The following is a 26,380-nucleotide window of genomic DNA, read 5'->3' on the forward strand; positions in this document are numbered from 1 at the left end:
GAGTTGCACAACATGGCGAAATGTAAAGGTTCAGCGCTGGTTTTGTACATCGAAATTAGGGCTTCTTACGTGATAGTGATGACGAAAAATCAGCTGAGGTTAGGGTTGAGTGAGTTTAGGAAAAAATAGATCGGGAAATATGTATTTTAAGCATAGAGTTCTTATGTCAAAACAGAAACCTTGCTGAAAAGACACTGTCTCATTCTTACAGTATGCTTCTTCGCAGCCGTCGACTTTTGTTATGTTTCCTTGTTATTCGCACAAATTATGGCAATATGAAACACAACAAAGTTTCTAAAATGGTGGTCACAAGTACGTCATACTTTTCGTAATCTTAAGAGACGTACTTTCCTCAAACGAACTGGGGCTCAAATATAATTCAAAGAAAGTAAAAGTAAAAAGTTAAGCACGAGTTAAATTCTGCGTTTATTTGGTTTCAGTTGGCAGTCGCAGGACACATATTAGAAATTTCTTTTAATTACATAGCTAAATGGCTGCACCGTAAAAAGGTTCACAAAGCGTCTAAGAAAACCAGGGACGTGCAGTCAGGGGAGGCAGGTGAGGCACTTCCTCACCTGTCAACATCTGGCAAAGCAAAATATATATCAAGCAAAAGTTATATCAGTTATATCTCCGTTTCTATACCTAAAGCGTGCCTTATTTTTTTCTTCTATTTCTCTTGCGTTATTCATATCAAGCGTTCACGCGGTCAAAATCATTAAAATACGCGAAGAGAGGCAGTGCCAAGCTGTGCCTCTCCTCAGATCACAGAACTTCCATACACTGCATTTTTCTTTCGCAAATTCTCTCGGAAAACATGACGAACGATTTAGCTATGATTTGAGGCATGTATAGTAGCCACTTCGTCATATTGTGTTTACACAGAGAATTTTTGTTTTTAATCGATGTGTCGTAACGGAAAATTTTCAGTAAAAATCTATGGCCTAAATTCTTTGCAATCCTTTAAATGTTTGCGTTACTCCTTGCAGCCAATGTGCAAACGATAAGCGGAAAGTTTTCGGTAAAATTCCGTTACGTAGATTTCTTGCAACCACATTCTAATGTTTGCGATATCCTTGCAGCGAATTTGCAAAAATTCAAATTGCTGACACCAATTTTTATGCGTCAAGGCATTTATATCCGTTTAATGTGAGCGCTTTGTTTTGAAATTCGCCTTATTGTCAACAATGCGGTATTTTTTAGAATCGAACGCCAGTTACGTCGCAATGTAGATCGAAGCGCTTTTGTTCAAGCCATATTGGGACAAAAATATTATTTCCGTCTATAAGAGTCGAGAGAAAAAGGTTTAGACCACGCCTTGTTGTCACGTGATTTATTATTGAAAATCGTAAGAATATCTACGTCAATATTTCCTGTGCATTTTATAAATATTTTCGCCAATAAGTATAGTCGCACAATCGAATAAAAACCAGTATCACCCAGTACTGCCTAGTGCAGGGAGAGGCTTTTACAGCTTTTACTAAGACAGCAAAATTGACTGTTCATGTATCTGAACTAAAGGAAAGAATTGGACCTGAATGGCCTCACGAAGACAGGCCATCTCAAATCTTGTAGGAGTGTGGTCGATTCATCTTGGCAATTATATAAATGAAGACTCATTAATCCGACCCACCCCTACACATGCCTCAATTATGACGTCCCAGCTATGAAACCTTTCTTCGTCCAACTTGAATGCCCGCATAGTATGTGTGTCGTGTACATTGACTTCTTCTAGTTTAAAGCTCTAAAGTTGAAGTAATAATTAAAGGCAGACCTGTTGCAAATTTAAAAGTTTTGCATCATACGACTGGACAAAAAAAATAACACGCAACTTTAGATTGTTAAACAAAAGGAGTGGATGTGTGGCTGTCATAGGCGTAGCCAGGGGGGCTATGGCCACCCCAAAATTTATAAATATTGTACTGTTAATAATAATTTGATTTGTAGCATTTATGAGCAGTACCACAACAGTCGATCATAGGCATGCCACAACTTCAATTGTCATGGACTGTTACGTCATAAACGATGTAGTGATTATTACGTTTGCTATATGAATGTAGTTTTACTACTTTTTAATCATTTTGTTTTTGCTCTCTGAATGTTTTTTTAGTTTTATTAGTACGATACCGTTTTTGCGTTTGTTAAAAAAAAACGTGACTTGTCTAGCAACCCATCTAGCAACCTCACCCTACGTCACAGAAAAAGGCACATGCGTTGCTTAACTCCAAAGTCTTACGGCCGGTTTACACTACAAGCGACGCGACGCGGCGCGAGCTTAGGCGCTTGCGACGAGGCGTTTACACTGCAGCGCAAGTTCGCGTGTTTACAGGTGGCGCTCGAGAGCGTCACTATGGATACAAGGCAAACTACGCGCCCTTCTGCTGTCAAAAAGTACAGTAAACAGTTCAGTCAAGGTCAAAAAAATATGGCACGATTTAGCAATAAAGTAAACAAAAAGGTGGTGGCATTGCTTTTAGCAAGAAGAAACCTAATGAAAAGAAAAGGGCGAAGCCGGAGGTGGTGGGTTCATCCTATATTAAAAAGAAGGAATGAACTTGGTAAGTATAAGTACCATTTAATTCTTGTTGGCTGAGCTATGTTTATATTTTAAAAAGTGCGGAATAATGTATTAGTCTACGATTAACAGGTGAATACCATCGATTAATAATGGAATTGCGTTTGGAGAGGACGGCGGAATTTCAAACATACCTCCGTATGTCGCCGGAACAATTTGATACCTTGATTAATAAAATAGGACCTCTGATCTCGAAGCGGAATACGCACTTAAGGACATCGATATCCGCTGCAGAACGTCTTGCAATAACTTTACGGTACTAGTCTTTACCTTATATCGTATGGGTAGATTATTAATTGTAAGAGTTTTATCTTGATTTTGCAGTTATATGGCTACCGGGGATTCGTACACAACAATTGCGGCCTCATTTAGGACGTCAAAATCCACCATATCAATTCTGGCCCCAGAGACCTCTTCAGCCATCTGGGAGTGTTTGCACTCCGAGGTTATGCCACGACCATCTAGAGAAGATTGGCTTAAAATTGCCGGCGATTTCAATAAATTTTGGCAGTTTCCGCACTGCACTGGGAGCATAGATGGCAAACATGTTGTGTTGCAGGCTCCAAGCAACTCCGGGTCCATGTTTTACAACTACAAGCATACACATAGTATCGTCCTGATGGCTGTTGCGGACGCCCAGTATAGATTTATTTATATAGATGTCGGTGCTTACGGTAGACAATTTGACGGAAGCGTCTTCTTTAATTGTAATTTTGGAAAAATGTTGGAAAATAATACGCTAAACTTACCTAATGTTACTATTTTGCCAAACAGTTTAAAAACAACTCCTTTCGTGTTTGTTGGGGACGAAGCATTTCCTTTAAAATGTAATTTAATGAGGCCATTTCCTGGTCGTAACCTGGATGTTTCCAAACGCATTTTTATCTATCGCTTGTCTCGAGCAAGAAGGATAGTTGAAAATGCGTTCGGAATTTTATCATCAAAGTGGCGGGTTTTTAGAAGGCCAATAACAACTGCGCCAGAAAGTGCAGACTTATTAGTGAAGGCATGCTGCTGTCTTCACAATTATTTACGCCCATACTGCAACGAGGGTGATTTTGACCGAGAGGACCGTTTCGGAAATATTATAGAAGGCAACTGGCGGGGGGAAACAATTGGCCAAGCATTTGAAAGTTTCACAAAGTTTGGCCGTAGGAGTTCGCGGAGGCTGCTGCAGAAGTGCGGTCTACATTTATGGATTATTTTAATAACGAGGGTCAAGTAGACTGGCAAACAGCATTGGTTAACAGGTGTTCAAAATCAACACTTTTTTAAATTGTATATGTGTTCATTTATTAATTCTTACAAAAATTCTGCTTCATGAAATAAAGTTAAAATTTTAATCTTCAGTTCTGATGATTTTTGTGGAGGAAGGGCTTTCAATTTTGGAGCAAGTGACAATAGAAAAAGTTTGTCTGGATCTTCTTCTTTGTCTAAAACAGAATATTTGATGTGTATATATACTGTTAAGATATTCACCTATTATATATATAATCCTGTAAATATCAGTGGTGTTTATTAGGTTAAACAAAAACATTAATCTTTTTGATGAAATTTACCTATTTGAAAATGTTACTATAAACTAACTTTGCAATTCATTAAAAAAAAACCTTGGAGCCACTTGAACATATAATATTGGATCAATTATTATATGATAGAAGTTTTTGCCCAAAAGTTACTCACCACCAGTTTCTAAAATTTCCAAATTTTTTTTTTCAAAAACATCTACATCGCTCTTTTTTCTTTTTTTGGGTGGTTCAGCTTCACCCTCTCTGGAACTTGAGCTAGGTTCAGAGCATGGCTCAAGTTCTAACGTAACCATATCATCAAAATCGCATGATGTTCTTTTAAAAAAGGAAAAATAGTCAAAACAATAAAATCACATGTTTATTTACTTCGCAAGCTATACTAGTTGTTAAATAACATACAGCTGCTTCAATTAATATTGTCAAACAGTATGATAATTTAATGAAGAACCATAGCTAAGCTATTTTGTAATAAACCAAAAGCTAATACCTCCTTGGTTGAATGTAAGGCTCAATAAAGGACATTGCTCCGAGCAATGGCCAGCTATTCACTGGGCTGTAGCCTGACCATGAACGAATATTATTGGATTTCTTTTTTATTTTATCAAATTTGTCTCTGAGGGATTTCCATTTTTCTTTTGCATCTTTTACTGAAAAATCTTTACAAAAATATCTCAGATTGTAATATTCAAATAACTGAGAAGCTCAGTTTTTAATAAGATGACACAAACTGTATTTTATAACTATACTGTGAGCTCAACTGCACTGTCTGAATTCAACTGTCAAGTATACCTTCTAGTCATGATCTAGTAGTCAAAATTTGCTCATATTTTAATATTTAATGAAAATTGTGACAAATAAGCCTTAAACTAAAATCAAGTATAATAACAAACTTTAGGATAAATGCATAGCAGCATAGCAATTCAAGTTACTGAGATTAAACTGCATTATTTAATATACCAACTACTTTATATCGACCTGAAATATTTAAACTAGTTGCAACTTGCTGCCAGCTATTGTCCTTTGCACTCCGATCATGATAGGCATGACGGCGCTCTTTCACTATTGTACGTAAAAATTAATAAAAAATTGTTTTTCTTTAAATGCCGCATACCACAACGCATATTGTTTGGGTTAGGGTGCGGGTTAGAGGGTGGGTCAAGTTATTATTAATAATAAACATAATATTACTTGACCCACCCTCACCCAAACGCTAACCCGCACCCTAACCCAAACAATATGCGTTGTGGTATGCGGTATTATTATTATTTTTTTTTTGCATAACTTTTCACGTACAATAGTAAAAGAGCGCCGGCATGACAACTACAAAACTAGAGAACTCTTTCACTTTATTAATAGAAATCTCATACATTATAATATTTTTTCTTTAACTTTCAATGTTGACTATACCTAGAAAAAAGATGGTAGGAATCTAGACCAGCGCTGAAAAATGGAAATAAGTACTACAAAAACTTCTAGCATTTGGCATAGTTGTCGCAAAAGGCACTAAATATATACCAAATTTCCTAAATATTCATGTTTTACTAAAGCAAACACCAAAATACCAAAAAAATAACACAAACAGCAAAATGTCTTTCACTGCCCTTCAAGGCTAGGTTTCACGCGACAAGCGGTTTTTCGCTTCGCAAGCGATTCGGCGCGACGACGCGCGTCGCGTCGCGTCAGTGCGCACCAGTGTAAACGGTTACGCTTAAATCAATGGAAGCGATCCAGTGTCGCGTCGCGTCGCTTAAAAAAAATCTCTCCAAACGTAACGTTTTTCTATAGCTGCACGGGGCTTGAGTTTAGCAAAGCGTGAAAATCGCTCCAAAGCGTATTTTTAAGCTAGCTGCAGCTGCTGCACGGGGCTTGAGTTTAGCAAAGCGTGAAACGCTCGCCACAATAGAATTTAAATGCAAATTACGCCCAGCGCAGCTCAGTGCAGCTGTAGCGTAAACGGGCCTTTACAGTGCAGAGGAGACAGATCCAGGTGTTCGCTTCGATTTTTTGGTTTACTTAAGATTTACAAACCTGATATTAATACAGCTTCCCCTTATGATAGAAACCATCCCATTACGCCGTCACGAAGGTCTGATGAAACTTACTTCCGCTTTTCGATAATTGCGTCAGTAGATGTCCAGCAGCAAGTCATTAACATGTGACATACGCAGCATAGTGGTTATAACTTAAAACTGCACTTTTATCTCACTCGTCACATATACGTTATTACCGGTACCGATATTATTAAATTACTTTTGCGGAAAATCTTTCTAATATTATTGGAGGTCACCAAAAATAATATGCACACGTTTTGGACGCCAATATTGTCATGTACATCAGTAGGCCTAAAATGTGCACATTCGGGTTTGTGCATATCTAGAAAAAAATGTATCTAAACGTGCACATCAGTGTCGGATCAATTTTGGCGTTGGAATAGCCGCTAAAACAGGTCCGGCTAGGCCAAAACTGGTCCGCCCTAACCCTAGCCAGACCTGTTTTAGCGGCTATTCCAACGCCAAAATCGATCCGACCGGACCAGTTTTGGCGCTTGATTACGACCCCGGACCAATTTTGGCGTGACAGGCACACTTGTCAACTCTACGCTAATTGTGATACCAGACGCGGATCTAGGATTTTTGTTTGGAGGTTATTTCAGAAATGACGTCACAAAGTTTCATCTGAACGTTGCGTCATAAAGAAGTAATCCTAAGAACGCTACACGGTTGGTTTACATTTTTAGGTTGGAGACGTGTTACTTTTAATACAAAAGCTGCGGTTTATTTATTACATTACAAAGATGTTATCGTTTTCGCAAAGCGAAAAAAAAACCTTTATACGGTTTAGGTCAGTGGTCCGCAACCGATGTGCCGTTTCCGAAAGTGTGTTACTTGCATTTTTAAGGCTACTTTTTAATGATCAGTCGAATTTACGCGTAGGCTATATGTTATCGAGGCAAGTATTTCCACCTTATGCAATAATCCATGGTGTAATTTTATGAATTCCGTAATATTTCAAACTTTTATAAAACCTATGTTACCATTTATGACCGAAAATCAATTTTATAAAATAGTTTTTACTGACTCAACTACCAGGATTTTAAACAATCCAACATACAGCAAATGTAGGCCTGGGAGATTAACCATACCGTATGCTCGAAACCCATAAGTACATCAATGTGAATAAAAAATCATTATCTATTTTTCATAATATGTTATTGCCTAATTAGTATCGGCAGCTGTTTCAAAAATTGAATTAAGCAAAAACATAGCCTACAAAGCATCAAAGTCAGTTTTATTTTTCAAATGCTATTCAAGCCGTCTGCTTTCTAACCAGCCAAAGGGGGAAGAATTTTCAGGACTTTGACCGGCTTTGGAAATTTTAGGTCTGCAAAACCGCAAAATCAGAAGACAAGGGAATGTAATACATAAAATGTTCGACGCGTTTGTTATTAAAATGTTTCTTTTCATGTTGGCAGCTTGCTATATTTGGCGATGTTGTTTATTGTTGATCGATATGCATTCGGAGGCGTGCTGCCGAATTGTTTTAGCTCTGTTAGTGTGCCGCAAGTAAAAAAAGGTTGCGGAGCACTAACATAGGTTGCAAAGCGCAGTACCAAAGTTTTGACATGCGCAGTACCAAATTTTAAAACTGATATGGCCGCCAACTGGAAATTGTAAAGGTAGAATAGCATATGGTGGAATATTTTGCAACCATGAATTGTGAGTGAATTAATTACACGACACACCTATAAGTGGATTTTTGAATATCCACGTTATTTTAGTTACCGTACGTAAATTGGCGGAATGCAGGCTATACAGTCGGCCGGACTCGGGACTCGACGAAATCGCACAATTGACCGGGGTCGGGAGTCGGACTCGTGTTATTTTTACCAACTCCGCAGCCCTAGGCCAAAGTACCTGTAAGTACCGTACTGATCTGCCGTTTGTTCATTTTGGGCAAGACATGTTAGAAACGGAATCCAGATTCTCGCGAAGGACAAACATTTTTTGTATTTACTTAGTTAAAATACGCAAAACATGCAGTTTGGGGGAGGGGCATGGCCATGTGGCCCACCTTTTGGATCCGCCCCTGTCAATGAGGCGAGTGTGAGCAGTGCGACTTCAGGGGTGTGCACATTTCTCTGCGATTGAATATACCAGGATAGCTGATCGGAGTTTCAAAGCGCCGCACCCAAGCCTTTTACCGCCAGTCGTCTAAGCAACGCAACACGTGAAGAAAGTTTTTTGCGCAGTGACTGAAAATGACAGGGAAAAGTTGGTGGCCTGTCCAAAGTTACTCTAAGATATTTGAGCTCGTGGGGTAAGGGCAAAATGCAATAGCCTGGGTGAAATTTTAATTAATATCTTCCTTCACGTAGTTTAGTTGAAAGGCTGTCGATGCTGTTTTGCTTTTACCAAGGGTTAGACTCAGTTTTGAAGGTAGTTATAGAAGGCTGTCATGTCTTGTGTTGGGTTTTCCTCAATATAGCGAATCAGCAGAGGAATGCAAGATAGCTTGATCGTCAGCCTAATATTTTTGGCAGATGTTGGGTATACGGCCCTTTGCAACTTGTTTGATAAATTACACTATTTCGAGCAATTTCCCGATTTTATTTAGATGCTGAATTTCTGGGTCACTCGCGTTTTCGTTTAGGTCTTACGGTTATTCACGTTCATTCCTTCCCCTTTTACGATGTCAATTTGTTAGGAAGTTTTGGCAACCGTATGAATTCGTGGGCGTGTTTTGTTTTAGTTAAATAAAATATATGGTGGTCGAAATCAGTATAATGTTTTTAACCTCCACGCTTAATTTACATCAGATTTATAAATTTACCATCAAGAATGAAAGCAGTACATAAGTAAAAAAAAACATTTAACGTAGCTCAACTGTTTTGACATTTCATTGATTTCGGTTAGGTAATATTAACCTTGGAAAGGGGGTATTTTTATGTAGTAAACAAGATGATATGACAAAAAGGGTTCATTTTATCCAAAATAGCGACTTTTTTAAATAAAGTTCACAGTTACAAATAAAAACAATACAACAATTTGCACTTGCGTCAATGTATATATTTAAACAATATAATTTATATAGAAATATTTTTTTTTCTGGAAACGATATCAGCAACATGCGTTTTGTCGCATCCTTCAACAAAAAACTTGAACGCACGGTCAACTCAAATCCGCCCTACATTGTGTTTTAACTTAGCCTTCGCTGCTCTGAATGACTGTTCTAATTTTCTCCGCATCCGTCTTTAAATTTTCATTGTTGGGTTCAATTTTTAAAGCAGCTTCGTAATCCTGAAGGGCTGTTGAAAAACATATATTTTAAAGGCGTGGCCAACAAAACATTTGCAAAACGATAAAGTTAAATCTACATTTACCTTCAACATATAACTCCAGTTCACAGAAGGCTGCTGCCCTTCTGAGGTGAGCCTTCAGCCTGCCCCTTGCATTACCCTGCACGGCTGGTACCATGAACTCAAGGGCCTTGGAACAATCCTCGGCACACTTGTACAGGTTGCGCAATTTCAAATGACAAGCCGCTCGATTCACGTAAAGTCTGGTGTGTTTCATTTTAAGTTGTAAAGCATTTGAAGAAGTATTAAGATAAACATTGAATTACAGTACATATGAATGAAGCATAGGAAGTTTTACATAGATTTTTAGTTAATCGACTATTATTTTATTATTTTTGAATTAAGATTATCCCGATTTACACGTTTAATCGAAATTATAAACTACAGTGGTTCAGTGGCAAAGTACAGTGGTTCTCCAACTTTTAACCATGAAAACATAAATTAGTTTGTGGCATCCTTACTAGCCTTTGTTCACCAAGTGGTTAACTGTCATGTCACAAAACTAACATAGAACTGTACACGTACAGGATGCCGAGGCATTCTAGTTTGAAACCACTGCTAAAGTGGGTCAAAAAAAAAGTTAAGACTTTTTCCGAGAAAATAGGAATGACAGATGGCGTCTGACCACAATAAAGTAACCTGAATATAAAAGGTTGCAGCAAAGTACATGCAGCAGGTGATTTAACTCCAATGGGACACTGTTTTTTAAAAGAAGAATAGTTTATCTTAATATCTAAAATAAGAAGGATACATTGGCATTTTAGGTAGAATTCTGATCGCCAGGTTGTAGGCATTTTCTGCTGCCAGATAATTTTGCGCTGCAAAGAGTCTCCTGTAAAATAATAATAACGAGTCTTAAACTAAATACTAAGAGCAACAAAAAAAAGAATAAAAAATTACCCTGCCTTGTCTTTAAGCCATTCAGGGTCCTTCTCGTGTTCAGCCAGGTCAGGGTCATCGATCGTCGCACGTTTTCTCGATTCTGCCTGTTTTTGAAGCCACTATATAGAAAGAGCAAGTGAAAATATCAAGATTTAATACAATTTAAATGTATTATTTGCATTTTATGCTGGCCATACATTTTATTTAAATTTATCTGGTAACGAAAAAATTCATACTAAAAGGTAAAAGCAAAAATACATAACTTAATGTATATGCCATTAAAAGGTGTAGTTATAAAGTTTTAAAGCAAGGTCTAGTTACTAGTACGATGGCTGAAATCGATTGAAAGTAAAAACTTACATCGGATTTTTTATAACAGCCTAATATGTTCAAATGTTTGTTATTCCTTGACTACAAAAAAATATTTTACTACAACTGAACAGCAGTTTGGTACCTCATTTTCCTCGGCTTCCTTTGATTCTCTTTGAGGAGTGGGAAAAACTCTAGGTGTAAATTTGACAGAGATGTTACCCCTCTGTCGTGGACCGCAAGTTTTTTTAGCTTCCTTTTTTGTCGGGTGGTTCTTCACATTACTTGTACTGGTCGTAATTTGTGTTTTTACATCTTTTTTAACTTCAATATGAGGTACTGTTCACAATAGAAACTATTATTGGAGATAGTAATATTTAACTAATATATTATTGTTTACATGATAAATCCTTAACATTATATGATCCTTCTCAATGCCTAATCCAAATAGAAAACAAAGAGCAGGGCAAACTTTGTCAAAATTAAACAGTGGGTCTGATTTTTATTTATCTTATGTTTTGTAAACAAAATGCTCTTGTTTAGAGTGAATACTATTGAAACTCATATTTTTATTTGATTCACCTGAAGGAGAGCTTTTTTCATGAGGTTTTTCTTGAAAAATATCTTTACTTGGAGGTAAATCATCCTCAGAATCAGATAATTCGGTTATTTTACATTCACTTTTCACAATCTTCTGGTTCATCAGTAGCAGTTTTTCTTGTTCTGCTTCTAAGCGTTTCATTTCCTTCCACTGATTCAGTTCATCCATTGCCTTTTTACGCTCGTATTCTTTGATATCTTCAATGCGCTTTCGATCTTGTTCTTCTGTCTACATTGAAGTATACAAATAAATTAAATCATAAATATACATTAATCCCACTAATTTTGTTGATTTAATTTTCACAAATAACCAGTAGTTATCAGTTCAGACAGCCATATTTTTGCTAGAATATTAGTATCACAATAAAATACAAAGTATTAACCAACAAAACTGTACAGAATATAAAACCATGTAGTGTAATACTTATAAAAATGTCAACTAAATTTTATTGGTACACTGAAAGCCATCGCAGACTCACCAAATCTGTTGATCTATGGTGCAAGCAGAGCAGACTAGAAAAACAACTAGCCTGCAGTGAGGTTCGAACTCACGACCTCCGGTCAATCCGGGACCGTCGCTCTACCAACTGAGCTATGCAGGTTCAGAAGGGAACAAGTCGAGAAACAACCATGCGCCAATGCTTGCTCAATCTGTTAGTACAAGCAACCGTGACATTAAACATTTGTGTGAATGTTTCATTGAATAAATGATATGGTACTGTGGATCCCCTTCTATGAGGTTGCTTGTGCTAACAGATTGAGCAAGCATTGGCGCATGGTTGTTTCTCGACTCGTTCCCTTCTAAGCCTGCATAGTTCAGTTGGTAGAGTGACGGTCCCGGCTTGACCGGCGGTCATGAGTTCGAACCTCACTGCAGGCTAGTTGTTTTTCTAGTCTGCTCTGCTTGCATCATAGATCAACAGATTCGGTGAGTCTGCGATGGCTTTCAGTGTACCAATTATACGTAAGCCGTAGTCGTTGGTCAAAAAACAGCTTCGAAGGGCTAAATCTCAGTTATTAACACACATTTGTGTGAATGTTTCATTGGCTAAATTTTATTGTTGTTAATTTTTTGTATGACAATTCAGTATAATTGTAGGTTTGCTGAAATATGACAATCATGAAACACAATATAACTAAAATGAGTGTATAATTTTTTTGCACAGCAATGCAATGTATAACTGACCTTCATCATTTCCCTTAAAGTGTATTTTTTATTAGACTCTTTAATTGCTGATTTTTCTTTTGCTAATTCTTCATTACGCTTTTGGGCATATTCAAGAGCTTCTTTCTTTTTTGTCAAAACAAATGCTTTGTCATCTAAGAATAATTAAAAAAAATCTTGTTAAAAAATGTGTATCATACACCTAGAACATCTTACTTTATTTTTTTTTAATATTGGCTAATAAATTGAATAATGGAACATATCGCATGGTTTTTAACAAAAAAAGACAATTGGAAAAAATAAGTTATTTAAAAAAAAATTGGTAATTATGTTTTAGTGTCACATTCCACATTGCTTTATATTCTCCATTGTACGATTTACAGAAGTCCTATAACCCAAATTTGACATATTTTTCTACATACAATTTTGAAAATTATGGTGAAAAATAAAAGACAACCCTGACATTAAAGTTTAACAAAGAATTATAATTTTCTATCAAAAGTACAGAAAGTTAACCTGATTGCAATGAATTCAATCTTTTCCACAAACCAGGTTCTTTCTTAATAAGAGTAAAAACAATGCATCCTTCATGTAATCTGGCAAGGCTTTTCTCATCATCTATTTCTGCATAAAGTACACTTTCAAAAATATAAGGTGGACAGGATACCTGAAAGCAAAAAAACAACTAAATAGTAAAAAGTTTTAACAAAGTATATAAATAAATAAAAAAATCTTGTTTTTACCTAATATTAGACTAAAGAAATAAATTTACTAGTGTTGGAAAATAGTAACTTATCCATTAAACACCAGGTTGGAAAGTATGATCTGCACAGTTTCCCACTGAGCCACGGTCATAGCCGCGCATTTCTTGTAAAATCAACGAAAATGCGGTCAGCCGCAAAAAATCGGTCAAACGCGCAAAACTTTCATCGCGCTAAAAGTTTTACTCAATTTTCAGCCGTGCAAATTTTACAAATAACGTTATTACAGCCGCGCAAATTTCGGCGAAAATGTTTTTACAGACGCACAATTTTAAGCCCACAAAATAAGTCTTCCCCACGCAAAATCCAAAGTTTCCGATCTGGACTAAACACACTTATATTATAATAACTAATTGATTAAAATACAATGGTTATTTACCGATACATATTCATTGGTTGAAAATATGTTAGCATTTTCCTTATTTACACCATTTAGTGGAACATTTATAAAAATCCTTTCATCTGTTTCGGTCCAACGATAGTTTTTTATAACCAATGGCATTTTAATGCTGCAATAGACGAAAAATATAAATTGTGATTAATTTCATAAGTTAAATAATGTAAGTGGTACATTGAAGTTAAATATAAATCAATTAATATTTTTTTAAATAGTGCCACAATAGTAAAAGTAAAACAGTAAGCTTTTCGTTAATTTAACATTTTAGTTAAATATTTAAAGGTAACGTATTGGGGCATTTTAAACAAAGCCGTGTGCGGCAATAAGTATCTCTATTAGTTATACATTTTTTTAAGTAAACGGTCCTGAACAAAATATCGCATTTCAATATCATGACATAGAAAACAACTATGAATATTTGAAAGCCTAACACCGATTTTTAAAAGCTTTGCTACCATAAAAAAATGTAAAAATGGCGTTGGTTTAGTTCCTACGGTGATAACAGAAGCGTTGAACATAGAAATGTTACCAAAACACAATTTATAATTTTTTTGAGACATGATATAACTAATTTTTAACATGTTATTGTGTAGTCACAGTATTAAATTATAATGAAAATTTAAACTTAAATAATAGTAAAAACAAAGCAATATAATTAGGCATAACAACTAAAATATTAGAAACCACATGTGTTGGACTGCGAAAGCAGATATTACGTAACGTTTTCATGTTGATACACCATTATTAATTTTTTATTTCGACAAAGTCCAGCAGTCACTTTTGCCAAGATTTTGCATCAAACTGTGGGTAAAGGTATTGTAAATGTGATAACTGCAAAAACAGTTATAGCGTTGAAAATAAGAAACAAAGCACAACGGAAATCTATAACGAACAAGTACTCATGTGTGACTAAAGCTGTCTATGTCTCACGTAATAAGTCAAACTACAAAACAAAATTATTATTTTGTAAAATTTTTATTATGTGATCATTTTTTCCAACAAATCGTGTGACAAAAGGGATTTTGCTCATGGCTTCGCGATTTAAAACTGTCGATCCGATCTCCACACTTAATGTCGATAAAAAATTTAAAGACGATTATCAATATTGGAGAGGCTTGCAGGTAAACTTATAGATACACTGTTTTCCGGCGCTGGTCTAGAATCCTACCGCAACGTACTTTATTTGGGTTTCGGTTGTTCAATCATTATTATTGAAAAATAAATATAATGCTTAATACAATCACACCTAAACGCTAACCCAAATGTTGTGCGTTCATTTATAAATTGTTTGATCGCTGTGGTAGGATTCAAGACCAGTGCCCTTTTTCCTATGAATAATATAAATGATAAAATTTATGTTTAAGCTTTGTGTTTGGTTTAAACTTTGAATTCAATTAATAAACTTATTTCATGTGGTTTTAGTTACGGATTCTAATTAGGCCAGGTATACTCTCACATTGTTACTTTTGTGTTAAACAACATGAATAACCTTTCTAAATTTAGTATGTTGGCTGTAGCCCACTGTGGAAAGTATGACAAGTGCACCCGCGATTTTTTTCAACCTGTTAAAAGTGCACCCCGAAAAAATCTGAACTGCACCCGAAATATGTAAAACACTTGTGCGGAGGGTTTTTTTTAAGGTTTGGTTTGGGTGACCGCTAAGTAGTTTTAAGAAACCGCAAGTGTTTCATTTAAATACCAAAAAGTTGCAAGTCCAAAATTTGGGAACGGTCCCCCAAAACACCTTAAAAAAACACTGCTTGTGCGAAATACGTTTACAGTGCAATGTATGCAATACAGAGTGCATCGGAAAATCAAAACGGCACCCGAGGTGCACTTTTTTTACCTTTGTTCCACCCGGTCACCCGGATTTTTTCGGTAGTGCAAATGCGAGATCTCGTCGAGATCTGCCATACTTTCCAGCAGTGGCTGTAGCCAGATATGGGATAGTTTTGGCTAACATTTGTTGCAACCAGACCAGTTAAAGCAATTACTTCATTACAGCCATGCTACACAACTTTGTTTCTTGAAAGTAAAGTTCCATTCTAGTGCCGTAGTGTTTTTATAATACTTTTTGGATTTATGTTGGATTCACCAGTGAATGATATATTGTATGCAAGCAGAAGTGTCTTTTAATATGTGTTAATGTGACAAATTATTTGTTTCCTAATATTTTAAAATGCACTAAAACTTTAATATCCACAAATTCCACAGTTTCCTGTTACTGTAAAAGAATATGGAGCTGTGACAGACATTGAATTTCAACCAACTTTTCCCCACCACTTTGCTGTAACCTCATCAACAAGAGTAAGTGGTTTGAAAATTATTGCAATGTTATTCAACCATCATGATAACTCATTGAAAACTTTTTAAAATAATGTGCCACCCAATTATTATTGTATTTAACTGTTATGGTCAAAAAGTACAGGCCAAACATAAAATTTGTGGATAGTTTCATTAATTTTCATTTAAAATGAACAGACCATATGTGTAGAGCTTTCTGAAACTGCTGTTAAGGTAAAAAAATATTTAAAATTTGGTATAGATCAGGGGTTCTTCAACTTCTGGGCCCACAACCCCTTGACACAATTTATTGCTTTTTATACCCCAGCATTATGATAGTGCAAAACAGCGCTTCGATGGAGAACCTGCAACATATGCAAAATTTTATTGATACCTTTAGTTTAAACGTTAGTTTGGCAATGTAGTCATGACATGTCAGCATCGAACATTCAAGTTGTTTATTATGTAGCAAATTACAAAAATTATAAATTCATAGTCATACCAGAAAATATGATTTTCACAGCACAACACATGTGATAGTGTCCACAGCACCTTTTTGACTGAGAACTTTCCTTCAAAACGTAAAAAAAAACCTTTCTAATAAATACATGAAAACAAAGTTAGTCCCTTATTAAAGAAACCTCTTGTTTAAGAACCGCCTGGTATAGATTTTCAACCAATAAACATTCATATTGACTTATATTTAAATAGGTACAGTTGTACAGCCAAGAGTCCAATGAAGTTGTCAAAACATTTTCTCGTTTTCACGATGTTGCACATGGGGCAAGTTTCAGAAATGACGGACGTTTGCTTCTTGTTGGAAATGAAGATAAACAAGTCCGGCTATTTGATGTAGATGGCAGGGTTCCTCTCAGAATATTCAAAGGCCACACAAGGTTTACGATTGCTTCTTGAAAATGTTAATATATAAACATTTTCAAACAATTTACTTTTCCTAGGCCTGTTCATGTCACACAGTTCTGCAACAACACTAAACATGTATTTTCTGCATCGGATGATAAAACAGTTCGTGTGTGGGACATCGCAACTGAGCAGACCCTTCACAGTTTCAACGCACACAATGTAACAATTTTTTTTTACTTTTTTCTATCAGTATTATAAACAATGTTACACTATTATTGGTGAAATATTAATCAACTTTTTTAAAATTGATTTTATATACAGGATTACATCAGAACAGGTCGTGCAACTAAGAACTCTGAAAGCCTTTTAGTCACAGGTAATACCTTATGAATTTGTGTAAAATTACCATTAATCCTCAATTCATCCAGTTCGCTACCGTCTTGTAAAGATTGTGGTATTTTTACAGTGTGGGATCCTATATATATATATATTTATATATATTTTAATGTCAGGAAATCAAAATAGGCTGCCTATACTTTTATTTAGTGAAAACAAAGTTTCACCCTGTTTTTTTTATCTGCAAGCAATGTAGAGTGAAGTGCAATTTATTGTAGAAAATCTTTGGGGATTGAAAACCAAACATGGAAGTTACAAGATAATTTGTTTATAATAATATTGAGTTTTCCATTAACATGACTGATCTCACACATATATTATTATTATTTATTGCACACTATAACACATTTATAATTAAGTACTAAAAGTAATTTAGTTAAAACCGATACTTTAGTTTAGAATGGCTGAGTAGTTATAACATCCCTTAAAAAGGTAAAATGTGTAAAGATAAACAATGAACTATGTAGAATAATAACAATTGTAGAATTCCCAGGAAAAGTTTGATGCTCAGATTGTTGGTCAATAACAAAAAAAATAGAAATAATTTATTAAAATTACCCCAATTAAAAAAATGTTCTGTAATACATAAAGTCACTATCAGTTTCTGTTACGCCCCCACCGCGACCTGTGCAGTGGGGCCTGGCCTCTGACCCCATACAGTTGCCCGGCGGGTCGCAACCGCACAAGTTTTTGGCGTTTGCAAAGGTTTCTGGTCAGATATGCTACCAGTCAAAACCACAACTGAAATTCCAATCAAAAGTACATTGTTACAATTTGCAGTAAAACGTTATCAAAAGCATTAGTGAACGTATATTAATTTTCAAGTTAATGTGAGACAGACAGCCACCGCCTATTGCAGCGACTGTCGGCTAAGACTTCGCAAAATACTTCTCTAGAAAAAGCTCAAAGCCGCTAAGAAACGACATGTATATAGCCAATACGTAGGAAGAAAAAGAACACGAAAGTTACGTCATATTTGGCCAATAAGACTGGCCGGCACTCCAAAATCATGGCTAGGCATTACAGCGGCCATTCTAAGGCCAATTTGCAGCGGGAGTCAGACGCCGGCCAAACAAGTGGCTTATTTTGCAGAACGTGAGAACACTGCCCGCAAGACTGACAGTTATAGATTATACGAGATTAAAGGTTACATGTCAAGTTTGAAACGAGGCGAACTGAAGCAGGAAAACTCAGGAATTCTACACACAACAATACGGAAAACTTGCATCATCAAATATGATATTATGTAACTGAAGAACATATTTGGCAAACGAAAGCTGAAACGCGTAATCTAAAACCCTATTTATCACATCGTAAAATAACTTAATGAACTCTAAGATTTGGTTTATGGCAGTTAATCAATTTGGGTGTTTAAGTGTTGATAAACAGGTAACAGTTTCTTTTATTATAACATAAAGTAACATGTTGAATTTGTTTGTTACCTTTGTATTTTTCATTCATTTAGGTTCATATGATCATACTGTCAAGATGTTTGATACAAGAACAAACGATGCCACATTGTCAGTGAACCATGGATGCCCTGTAGAAAGTGTTTTGGTTTTTCCTTCTGGCAGCTTGGTGGTCAGTGCTGGTAAATATTTTTTTTACTGCACAGATTTGTCATTATTGTTTTAGGTTCATGGTTTTACTGCCAAAGCAGTATAGATTCTAAATAAAAAGCTTTAACTAGGTTGATTTGGCAAAAGTTGCAGTTTGGGGTGTCATAACTTCACTACGCATCATGCTTTTAAGTTCAAAATATTTTTTTAAACAAAGTTTTGCACGAAAAATTCAGGCACCTTAAGAGTTTAAAATTGGTAAAAACGAAACTAAAGTTTGCTGTATTCTTGCTTATATCTTTACGATTTCTTCTGTGCTACTAGGTGGCAGTTCAATTAAGATTTGGGATGTATTGATGGGTGGAAAACTTATTGCTACAGTCAGTAATCATCACAAGACCATTACTTGCATGTGCTTTAACCATGATCACACACGTTTGTTATCTGGCGGATTAGATAGGTGAGCAAAAACTGTTTGCATGTTTTTTATCATTGAACTTGTACCGTACATTTTTGTTGTTGTCAGATAAAATATACATGGTTTATTTACAGGCATGTTAAGATCTACGATGTAGCAAGCTACCAAGTTGTCCACAACATTGATTATCCTGGTCCTATACTTAGCATGGCAGTGGCGGTAAGTGTAAAGCTTTATAACTAACCTCTTTACTTGTTTCGGTCCTTAATACCATGTTGATTTGTTCTAGAATGAAGATAAAACTCTTGCTGTTGGAATGGCAGATAAGATGCTTTCGATTCGACATCGCAAAGAAGCACAAATAAGTACTAACTCAGAACTTTCAGAGACTTGTCTATCAAGAAAAAAAAGGCGCCAGAGATCTGTTTTTATGCAAGGCATGATAGCAGTAGTAACATTAAAAAAATATTCACTAACCTCCAAAATATTACGTTTAGGTCAAAAGTTTGTACCTAACCCAACCGACATTGTGATTATGCACAAGAGCAAAGATTTATTGGAAAAGTACGATCATTACTTTCGTAAATTTGAGCATAGCAAGGCTCTGGATGCAGCACTCGCCGTAAGAAGAACATTATTTACCACGTTTTTCATTATTTAAGTATTAGTATAATACAATCTGTTTAATTCACAGCCATTTGTTCATGCTAAACATCCTGAAGCAACAGTTGCCGTCATTCAAGAACTTATTCGGCGAGATACCATCAGAGCTGCCTTAGCTGGAAGGGACGAGAAAAAACTTCTTGTTCTAATGAAATTTTTATGCAGGTAATTGATTTTGTCATTGTTTTAATATTGTTTTAAATGTATAGAATAGGTGAAACCATGGCATTTAAACTAATTACTATTTTTCAGAAATATTACGAAGATCAGCTTTGCACCCATTCTTCTGGATGTGGCAGAGATGGTTATAGGTAATACAAAAATCCAATCTGTTAAAAAAATGTATAACTTTTCCCACACAAAAAGCGCTAATATGTTTGCTATTTAATTAAAAAAAAAAGATCGCTGTTAATTGTAAATACGACTTCAAAGTGTACATTTTTCAGATATTTATTCTGACGTATTGGAAGATTCGTCTGTGGTAATTCAAAACATGTTTCAACGATTGCGAGACATAATACGACGAGAAGCAAAATTGCAGCTGGACATGCACAAGTTAATGGGGTGCATGGAAGTTCTTCTCACAGCTTCAAAACCGACAGAAACAAAACACTGTACAGATGCACCACCCATAAATGGTGTTGATTTATTAAGTCCAGTGCCAAGTTGAGACATCGCCAAATAAATTTTTCTCGTGATTAAACATCGTTCACTTTTTTGAAAGAATTGCAAAACATCTTGGTGATAGCTTTGGATTGAAAATAGGGCAAATCTCACAGTCCAAATCTGGAAATAATAGAGAATATGAATCAGTGTTGTAAACAACAAGTTGACGTATAGAGAGCAAACTGTTTTACAAACAGAAATTGTAAATTCAGTTTATTTCCTTATAATGTATCCAAGTCGATGCATAATAATCCGGCTTAAAACATTAATTTACTCCGAAATTGTTGAAACACACGTATGTTCAGTCAAAAAGCAATGGGCGAATTTCATCCAACTTTAACAAAGGGTCGACCTTCAACTACATTCATAAGCGTCTTATCTATTTAAAATCACTTTAATTCCATGCTGTGGTTTCTCTCCCAAATTCCCTGTGTTCGCGCACAGCGGATAATGTTCTACCGCCGGCCGCACACTGAAGTTGAATGCTACAAAGTTACGTTATAACATGACGCCATTAAACAGTTAACATTAAAAACACATTTTTTCTCGAACGACCTCTAAGTAAATACTGAAATTAAGTCTTAACGCGCGAAAAATTGGATTCGTTCGGTTTAAACTGGCCAAACTTCATAATTTTAAGGTGGCATATTTTTTGTTCGAGCTTTATACGAACAAAAAAATGCCCAAATTAGTTTTTTTTTTTTAATTACATGTGAACAAAAAACACAAGTGAATTTATAAGCTTGTTTAACTTTTTCCCTCATTGTACATACTTTTCAATGGATTATCATGTATGTGTTTGTAATTAGTTTTTTTTTATTTTATTTGACACATCCTAAAACAAAAATACAACCTAAACGCAAAAAAAATGGTTCAAGGGCCCCGTATGATCTTGAGACGCGGTAACCCTGTTTTAGTGTATAAATAAAATAATAAAATTGAAATTAATTATAACTCAAGTATTTTTGTTTTGTGTGCAACCAGGCTAATCTCAGTAATTAAAGATTATTTAGCTTGCTATTCTGCATATCCCAAACATTAGTGGGCTTTGGTTGGAGTTACTGTAGAAGTAGGGTCAAGGATAGGACAGAGTTGATAATTAGTTCGTTTAAATCTTATTCAACGGTTTACACTTTGTTTTTCTAGATTCGGCATTTGTCTTACAATGAATTCATTACTGAACGAATTACCAGCTCTAATAAATAACTATTAATTCGCATTTAACACAAGGAAACAAGAAGGAGCATCATATTTTGCTCTAAAACTAATGTGAACAATTACAGCATTCTTATATTCGTATGCAGGATAATGTTGGCTGACCAAAAAAATCTTATCCTAGCTAAAACAGGATGAAAGGTACTGGTAAGCCCACTTATATATCATATATCAATCATTTTCAAAAGCCTTTTTTAACAAATTTTTACACAAAAAGTATTTTCTTACAATTTTCTGACATATGTGTTCATGTTATTCATACAAGAGTAGATGTTATAATTAAAAAAAGAAAATATACAACTGGCTTCATTCATTTAACAGAAAGTATTTTATAAAAAAGAACAATGTTGATATAATCCACAAGTTACAAAATTGTATCCGCTATACATCGACTTTTAGTCTAATTTTACAAATCCACTAACCATTTTCCTTTAAATAAATCATCCTGTCCAACAAAATAATAGATTCCACTGCTGGCCCTATCATGAGGCAAAGTGAAAAATATATTACAACATGTACCCACTGCTCAACCAATGTCTCTGCTTTATGAACATCAGTTTTACAGGGCTGTGGAAGCCTCAGTTTTGAAAATGCCAGTTTTACGTACCTAGAATAATTTTTGTTAATTTTATTTGACTATGGTAACAGCAACTTTCTTTGATTATACTATGCAATATTAATGTTGCTTACTCCGTAAAATTAAGATTGAAAGCTTTTTTAATCGTTTGTACTGGAGGTCTTATAAGATCAGGGTGACTTTTTCGAAGAATTGTTCCAAGTGCAGCTCGATAGCAATGCATTTTAAGTTGGGGTCCAGTGCCTGGAACATAATAAACACTTTAAGTTTAAAATAAACCGTAGCCTATATGTTCATTCAGTAGCATATTATTTCTTTTCTTTACATTAGAAAAAAACATGTGCACAATTTGCCAATGCGCTGTTTGGAAGATGTAGTGCCTGCTTAAATATATACTTTAAAAGCAGTGTTGTAAAACTATTTTAAAACTGGCTTGCAAGTCAAGGAAACTAAATCAGGTCAATTCTACGATAACTTCTGAAATTAGTAAATACCTTTGATTCAAATAATAATGTGCACAGAAAACACCAAAAGTAAATCAGGTAACCATGTATAAAAGGTTGAAGAAAATTACCTATTTTATTAAAAGAACTTTAAAAACGTCAAGTTACCAAAATTACTTAGGAAAGCAAGAAGATGATTTTTGCCTGTAATTGTAACCAACCTTTCAACCTTTGGCAGTAATCCTCGATTGCATGACAGGATATTTCCCTCGCTTTATATGAGAGGTGGTGATTATCCAAAGATGCAACATAACTGCTCATTGGATAACCGGAGAGTGAACATTCTTGATGGGTATCTTCAGTTGTTAGCTTCATATAGCAACATGCAACAGATACAAGAGCTTCTATTTTTGGATTTTCCTTATACAGTCTCACCATAGTTGCACTGAGGTCACCACATGCATGAAGACTTGTTAGAAGGTATTTTGAAAGTTTCTCTAAAAAAACGTGTCAGTTTTGTACACTGCAGTTGGTGTTTAACAAAAAATATCACCTGTTTGATTTGGAATACAATGTTCAAATTGACTAGTAAAATCATCTGCTGAAATGTCCAGACTAATGCATGTTTGAACATGGATTGGTGAAACAATTTTTGCATCTGACTGTAAAGTATTTTAAAATTTAAAACTACATATACCTTTGTATACATGTTATAGATGTTTACAAATATACATTGTTACAGAGCTAAGATAAAATACTCAACCACTGTTTTCAAAACAGTTGAAATGGCTTCCTGGTCAAACTTTTGGGCTTTTTGTAAAAATTCATCATTTTGTTCTAAAGTTATAACAGGACGACCAAACCCCAAGCTAAGAGATCTTGCTAAATGGCCTTGGCCAGATCCTATATCCTAACAACAAAAATATATAAGATTTGTGGGTGAATTAGACAAAAGCTTTCTGAAAATTCATATTCTATTAATTTTTTACACTTTTTTCTAATTTTTTATTTCTATTGTCTAAAATCTCTTCATTGAAGAGTATTATACTAATTAAGATAACATTTAAAAGTCAAATACAGAAACTTACAATTATAGAAGAACAATGGCTTGATTCCAGAAGATCATTCACTGTCTAGTTATAAAGCACAAATGGCTTTAGTTAAATGTTACACTACAAAGAATTAAAGTCAGGTTAAGACCATTGTAATAAAACATACCTTGGAAAAAACGTAAATTTCATGCTGTTTTTTTGCCTTTACATGTTTTCTAAAAATAATCTGAAGAATCTTCTCCTGATTGTAGTTTTGACTTGTTTGTTTTTTTTCATAGCCACACACTAGAAATATGTGTAACTTGAAATTTTAATGAATTACTTTGATTTAGTAGGTAACTTAAAATTACCAATATCAGGTTTTCTTTGGCATCTGCTAATTGGAAGAAAATGAGCACATTTCTTGAAAGCAATCAATGACAATGGCCACACTTTGCAGGATCTGCATGAAAATAAAATCAGCAACTAAAGAAACTATGAGCCTATATCTTTGATAAATAAGCATTTTTCCCAGTCGTAAGTATATCAAAGATCTGTGCAGTTTTTTTTTTAAACCGTAAGAAGTAAAGAATTCATGAAATTACATAAAAAAATAGTTGTTAGTGTTGTTTGGTGTTACTTTATTTATCCCGAAAATTTATCTCCTAGGGGTAACACTTTTCGTTTTGTGTGTCATTAAATAAGCGAAAAATTTATTTTCGGGACAAATCTTGATTTTGTCGCTGTTCTTTTTTTTGGTTGATATGGTATCTTTCTGATCGATTTTTGTCCTTTTATAAGTTGTGTTTATAAACAGAAACCAAACTCACTTTTCTATCCGTGTTAAACATTTTGCAGTTACTTATTTTGTTTTAGATTTAAAACAACTTAAAAATATTAAAATACTAGATTTAAAAGTTTGAATGATCTGTGACATTTAACAAACAACATTCACAATTCTTAAATTAGATCAGTCTGTTTACCTGCGTTTTTGTTTTGTTTATTATGTACATAACTAGCCAGGAGCAAGAATATATATATATATTTTCACAGTTATATTTAACCTACTGATAGCACATATTTTGACAATTTTATAATAGCTTTACTTTGAGGTGGTATTAGGAGTGAGTAACAATTCTGCAACATCAAAAGTACTAAAATCTTTTAATAAAATCCTCCATGTAGATGGAATTTTGTTCCAATGACATGAAGTAAAATATTCCTAAAAATGTAAGACAGATGAACATGAAAAAACCTCTATACTTTATTATTTTAAAAACGAACAGAGTTTTATTAAATAGACTTACTATTATATAGGAATCTGTGAAAACTTTAAAAATATTGTAAAATGTGAGTAAAATCTTCAATCTTGATTTTAAATCTTCAATTTCCACCATTACCAGCAGCCAATGGTCAATTTACGTTTGCTGCATTGAAAAATAAAAAGTAAAGCTGGACAGTACTCTTTGTCAACAAAATTTAAATTTACAGATATAATATTTAACAGAAATATAAATTATTTATTAATGTGTAGGTTAAGTGCCCTTATAACTGTCCAACACATGTTTTTTTTTTCATTATACGTATTACCTAATGTTCTTCATTTTTAAGTTTTTGCGTGGAACGCAAGCCAATCTAACAAACCAGGCTTTAATTTAAGGGAATTTTAGTGGTAACTTCCCTAAAACAAGAACATTGTAGAATTTTGTTTTATGAACGTTGGTTTGCTCAAAGAGATTATATATAATCTCTTTGGTTTGCTTTGCTTTAAAATATTTCAAAGGGGTTAATCAAAGTTTAACTTACTAATATATTCTTTAAAAAATAGTTTTTGCTACACAAATTGGAAAACAACCTGACCTTGCAAACAAAGTTTAGTGGGTCATGTGTAGGTTGTTGTTATTGTTGCTAAATTGCATTCTAAACTAAGTCTTTATAATCAAACATTATTACGAGAGCCAACTTCCTTTCACCATGAAATCCGGACACTGTAAAATAACACGAAGGCGTTGACATGCCTAGGCTTAAATACTTTAGCCTATGTTTAAGTGTTATAAATCAGTGCTTGTCAATCTTTTTCGGAATGGTACACCCTTTTTACGTTTAGTCAAAACCTTAACACCCCAGTCCACGCAATACACCGCATCTGTAGTAATCCTAATCGGAATAAGGATAAGCAGGCCTGCAAGTATAGGAAATCCGTACCTTGCATATCTTTATACAATTACAAAATTTCATCGTTCATTTAATGCGAGCGTCGCTATAAGAGCAGAATATCTTTGCTCGCAAAGGTATGTCGACTATGTCGTGGACATGCGAACAAGGATGGAAATCGCTTTTTCGCTGAGATTCCGATATTTAGGAATGTTCCGAAGCGATACCCACAATTCCACCCGATTTGTTAGAGATTAGTGCAGTTCTAAGCAAAAGGTGTACGACAATTAGGGCATCCGAGGGCAGAAAAGTCTGACTTTTAGACATTGTGGTCCTGGCAATGCACTAATTGGACCTTTAGCTAAACTCCCGGCATAGATAAATTGAAAATATTCGCTGAAAATTCACGAAAGATAAAAAAATGTGAGATAGAATAAATAACACTTGACCCACCTGAACTCAAAAAAATCAACGCACAGTATAGGTCAAACTGGCCGCACGATAATATAATATAGTAGGAATATTACCCCACAATGG

At 34.8% G+C, this 26,380-nt stretch overlaps 4 protein-coding genes and 1 non-coding gene across 8 annotated transcripts; 1 reads left to right on the forward strand and 4 right to left on the reverse strand.

Moving 5' to 3' along the window:
* Window positions 1–3,869: 3,869 nt before the first annotated feature.
* On the reverse strand, window positions 3,870–5,473 carry LOC146168874 (uncharacterized). The gene is made up of 5 exons (XM_083386302.1): window positions 5,398–5,473; window positions 5,080–5,163; window positions 4,592–4,751; window positions 4,259–4,419; window positions 3,870–4,008 (listed from the first exon to the last, which is right to left on the reverse strand). Exons 1-5 carry the CDS (start codon window positions 5,471–5,473, stop codon window positions 3,878–3,880), a joined length of 612 nt encoding a protein of 203 aa, XP_083242428.1. The 3' UTR covers window positions 3,870–3,877.
* A 3,607-nt stretch (window positions 5,474–9,080) lies between these two features.
* On the reverse strand, window positions 9,081–13,682 carry LOC146168875 (dynein axonemal assembly factor 4-like). Of its 2 annotated transcripts, none has more exons than XM_083383500.1 (9): window positions 13,557–13,682; window positions 12,933–13,083; window positions 12,438–12,571; window positions 11,234–11,480; window positions 10,797–10,990; window positions 10,361–10,461; window positions 10,212–10,292; window positions 9,485–9,663; window positions 9,081–9,409 (listed from the first exon to the last, which is right to left on the reverse strand). In XM_083383500.1, exons 1-9 carry the CDS (start codon window positions 13,677–13,679, stop codon window positions 9,306–9,308), a joined length of 1,314 nt encoding a protein of 437 aa, XP_083239626.1. In that variant the 5' UTR covers window positions 13,680–13,682; the 3' UTR covers window positions 9,081–9,305. The 2 variants fall into 2 exon arrangements, with proteins under 2 accessions (XP_083239626.1, XP_083239634.1); XM_083383508.1 differs by having other exon boundaries at window positions 10,797–10,975; window positions 11,213–11,480.
* Trnap-cgg (transfer RNA proline (anticodon CGG)) lies at window positions 11,779–11,853 on the reverse strand. Its single transcript has one exon. It is a non-coding gene; the product is annotated as a tRNA-Pro (tRNA).
* An 870-nt stretch (window positions 13,683–14,552) lies between the features above and the next one.
* LOC146168877 (U3 small nucleolar RNA-associated protein 15 homolog) lies at window positions 14,553–20,568 on the forward strand. The gene is made up of 13 exons (XM_083383399.1): window positions 14,553–14,695; window positions 15,789–15,881; window positions 16,569–16,753; window positions 16,817–16,940; window positions 17,043–17,097; window positions 18,583–18,708; window positions 19,001–19,136; window positions 19,229–19,313; window positions 19,384–19,531; window positions 19,592–19,716; window positions 19,789–19,922; window positions 20,010–20,068; window positions 20,204–20,568. Exons 1-13 carry the CDS (start codon window positions 14,603–14,605, stop codon window positions 20,425–20,427), a joined length of 1,587 nt encoding a protein of 528 aa, XP_083239525.1. The 5' UTR covers window positions 14,553–14,602; the 3' UTR covers window positions 20,428–20,568.
* Window positions 20,192–25,364, reverse strand: LOC146168878 (methyltransferase-like protein 25B). 3 transcript variants are annotated; one of them, XM_083383439.1, is made up of 12 exons: window positions 25,280–25,364; window positions 24,997–25,116; window positions 24,796–24,911; window positions 24,061–24,152; window positions 23,877–23,995; window positions 23,747–23,791; window positions 23,422–23,568; window positions 23,212–23,320; window positions 22,880–23,155; window positions 22,329–22,458; window positions 22,061–22,117; window positions 20,192–20,543 (listed from the first exon to the last, which is right to left on the reverse strand). In XM_083383439.1, coding segments are annotated over exons 2-12 (1,182 nt in total). In that variant the 5' UTR covers window positions 25,087–25,116; window positions 25,280–25,364; the 3' UTR covers window positions 20,192–20,542. The 3 variants fall into 3 exon arrangements, with proteins under 3 accessions (XP_083239565.1, XP_083239548.1, XP_083239556.1); XM_083383422.1 differs by having other exon boundaries at window positions 22,061–22,245; XM_083383430.1 differs by lacking the exon at window positions 25,280–25,364 and having other exon boundaries at window positions 22,061–22,245; window positions 24,997–25,237.
* Between the last annotated feature and the right edge of the window lie 1,016 nt (window positions 25,365–26,380).

The sequence above is a fragment of the Ascidiella aspersa genome, chromosome 1 (assembly GCF_963924565.1).
Source record: "Ascidiella aspersa chromosome 1, kaAscAspe10.2, whole genome shotgun sequence".
Taxonomy (NCBI): Eukaryota; Metazoa; Chordata; class Ascidiacea; order Phlebobranchia; family Ascidiidae; genus Ascidiella; species Ascidiella aspersa.

Bases quoted from the DNA above. Each gene is read 5' to 3' on its own strand.
- LOC146168878 (XM_083383422.1), bottom strand. From the start codon at position 25,086: ATGGTGGAAATTGAAGATTTAAAATCAAGATTGAAGATTTTACTCACA. The intron at 24,912-24,996 runs GTAAGTCTATTT...TTACATTTTTAG, and splicing joins TCACAGATTCCTATATAATA to GAATATTTTACTTCATGTCA. The intron at 24,153-24,795 runs GTAAAGCTATTA...ATTTTCATGCAG, and splicing joins ACTCCTAATACCACCTCAAA to ATCCTGCAAAGTGTGGCCAT.
- LOC146168877 (XM_083383399.1), top strand. From the start codon at position 14,603: ATGGCTTCGCGATTTAAAACTGTCGATCCGATCTCCACACTTAATGTC. The intron at 15,882-16,568 runs GTAAGTGGTTTG...ATATTTAAATAG, and splicing joins CTGTAACCTCATCAACAAGA to GTACAGTTGTACAGCCAAGA. The intron at 19,137-19,228 runs GTGAGCAAAAAC...GTTTATTTACAG, and splicing joins TTATCTGGCGGATTAGATAG to GCATGTTAAGATCTACGATG.
- LOC146168875 (XM_083383508.1), bottom strand. From the start codon at position 13,679: ATGCCATTGGTTATAAAAAACTATCGTTGGACCGAAACAGATGAAAGG. The intron at 11,481-12,437 runs GTCAGTTATACA...ACTTCAATGTAG, and splicing joins CTTTAAGGGAAATGATGAAG to ACAGAAGAACAAGATCGAAA. The intron at 10,462-10,796 runs GTACCAAACTGC...CTTTCTATATAG, and splicing joins AGGAAGCCGAGGAAAATGAG to TGGCTTCAAAAACAGGCAGA.
- LOC146168874 (XM_083386302.1), bottom strand. From the start codon at position 5,473: ATGTATGAGATTTCTATTAATAAAGTGAAAGAGTTCTCTAGTTTTGTA. The intron at 4,420-4,591 runs GTATTAGCTTTT...CTTTTTTAAAAG, and splicing joins CCTTACATTCAACCAAGGAG to AACATCATGCGATTTTGATG. The intron at 4,009-4,258 runs GTGAGTAACTTT...ATTCTGTTTTAG, and splicing joins GGAAATTTTAGAAACTGGTG to ACAAAGAAGAAGATCCAGAC.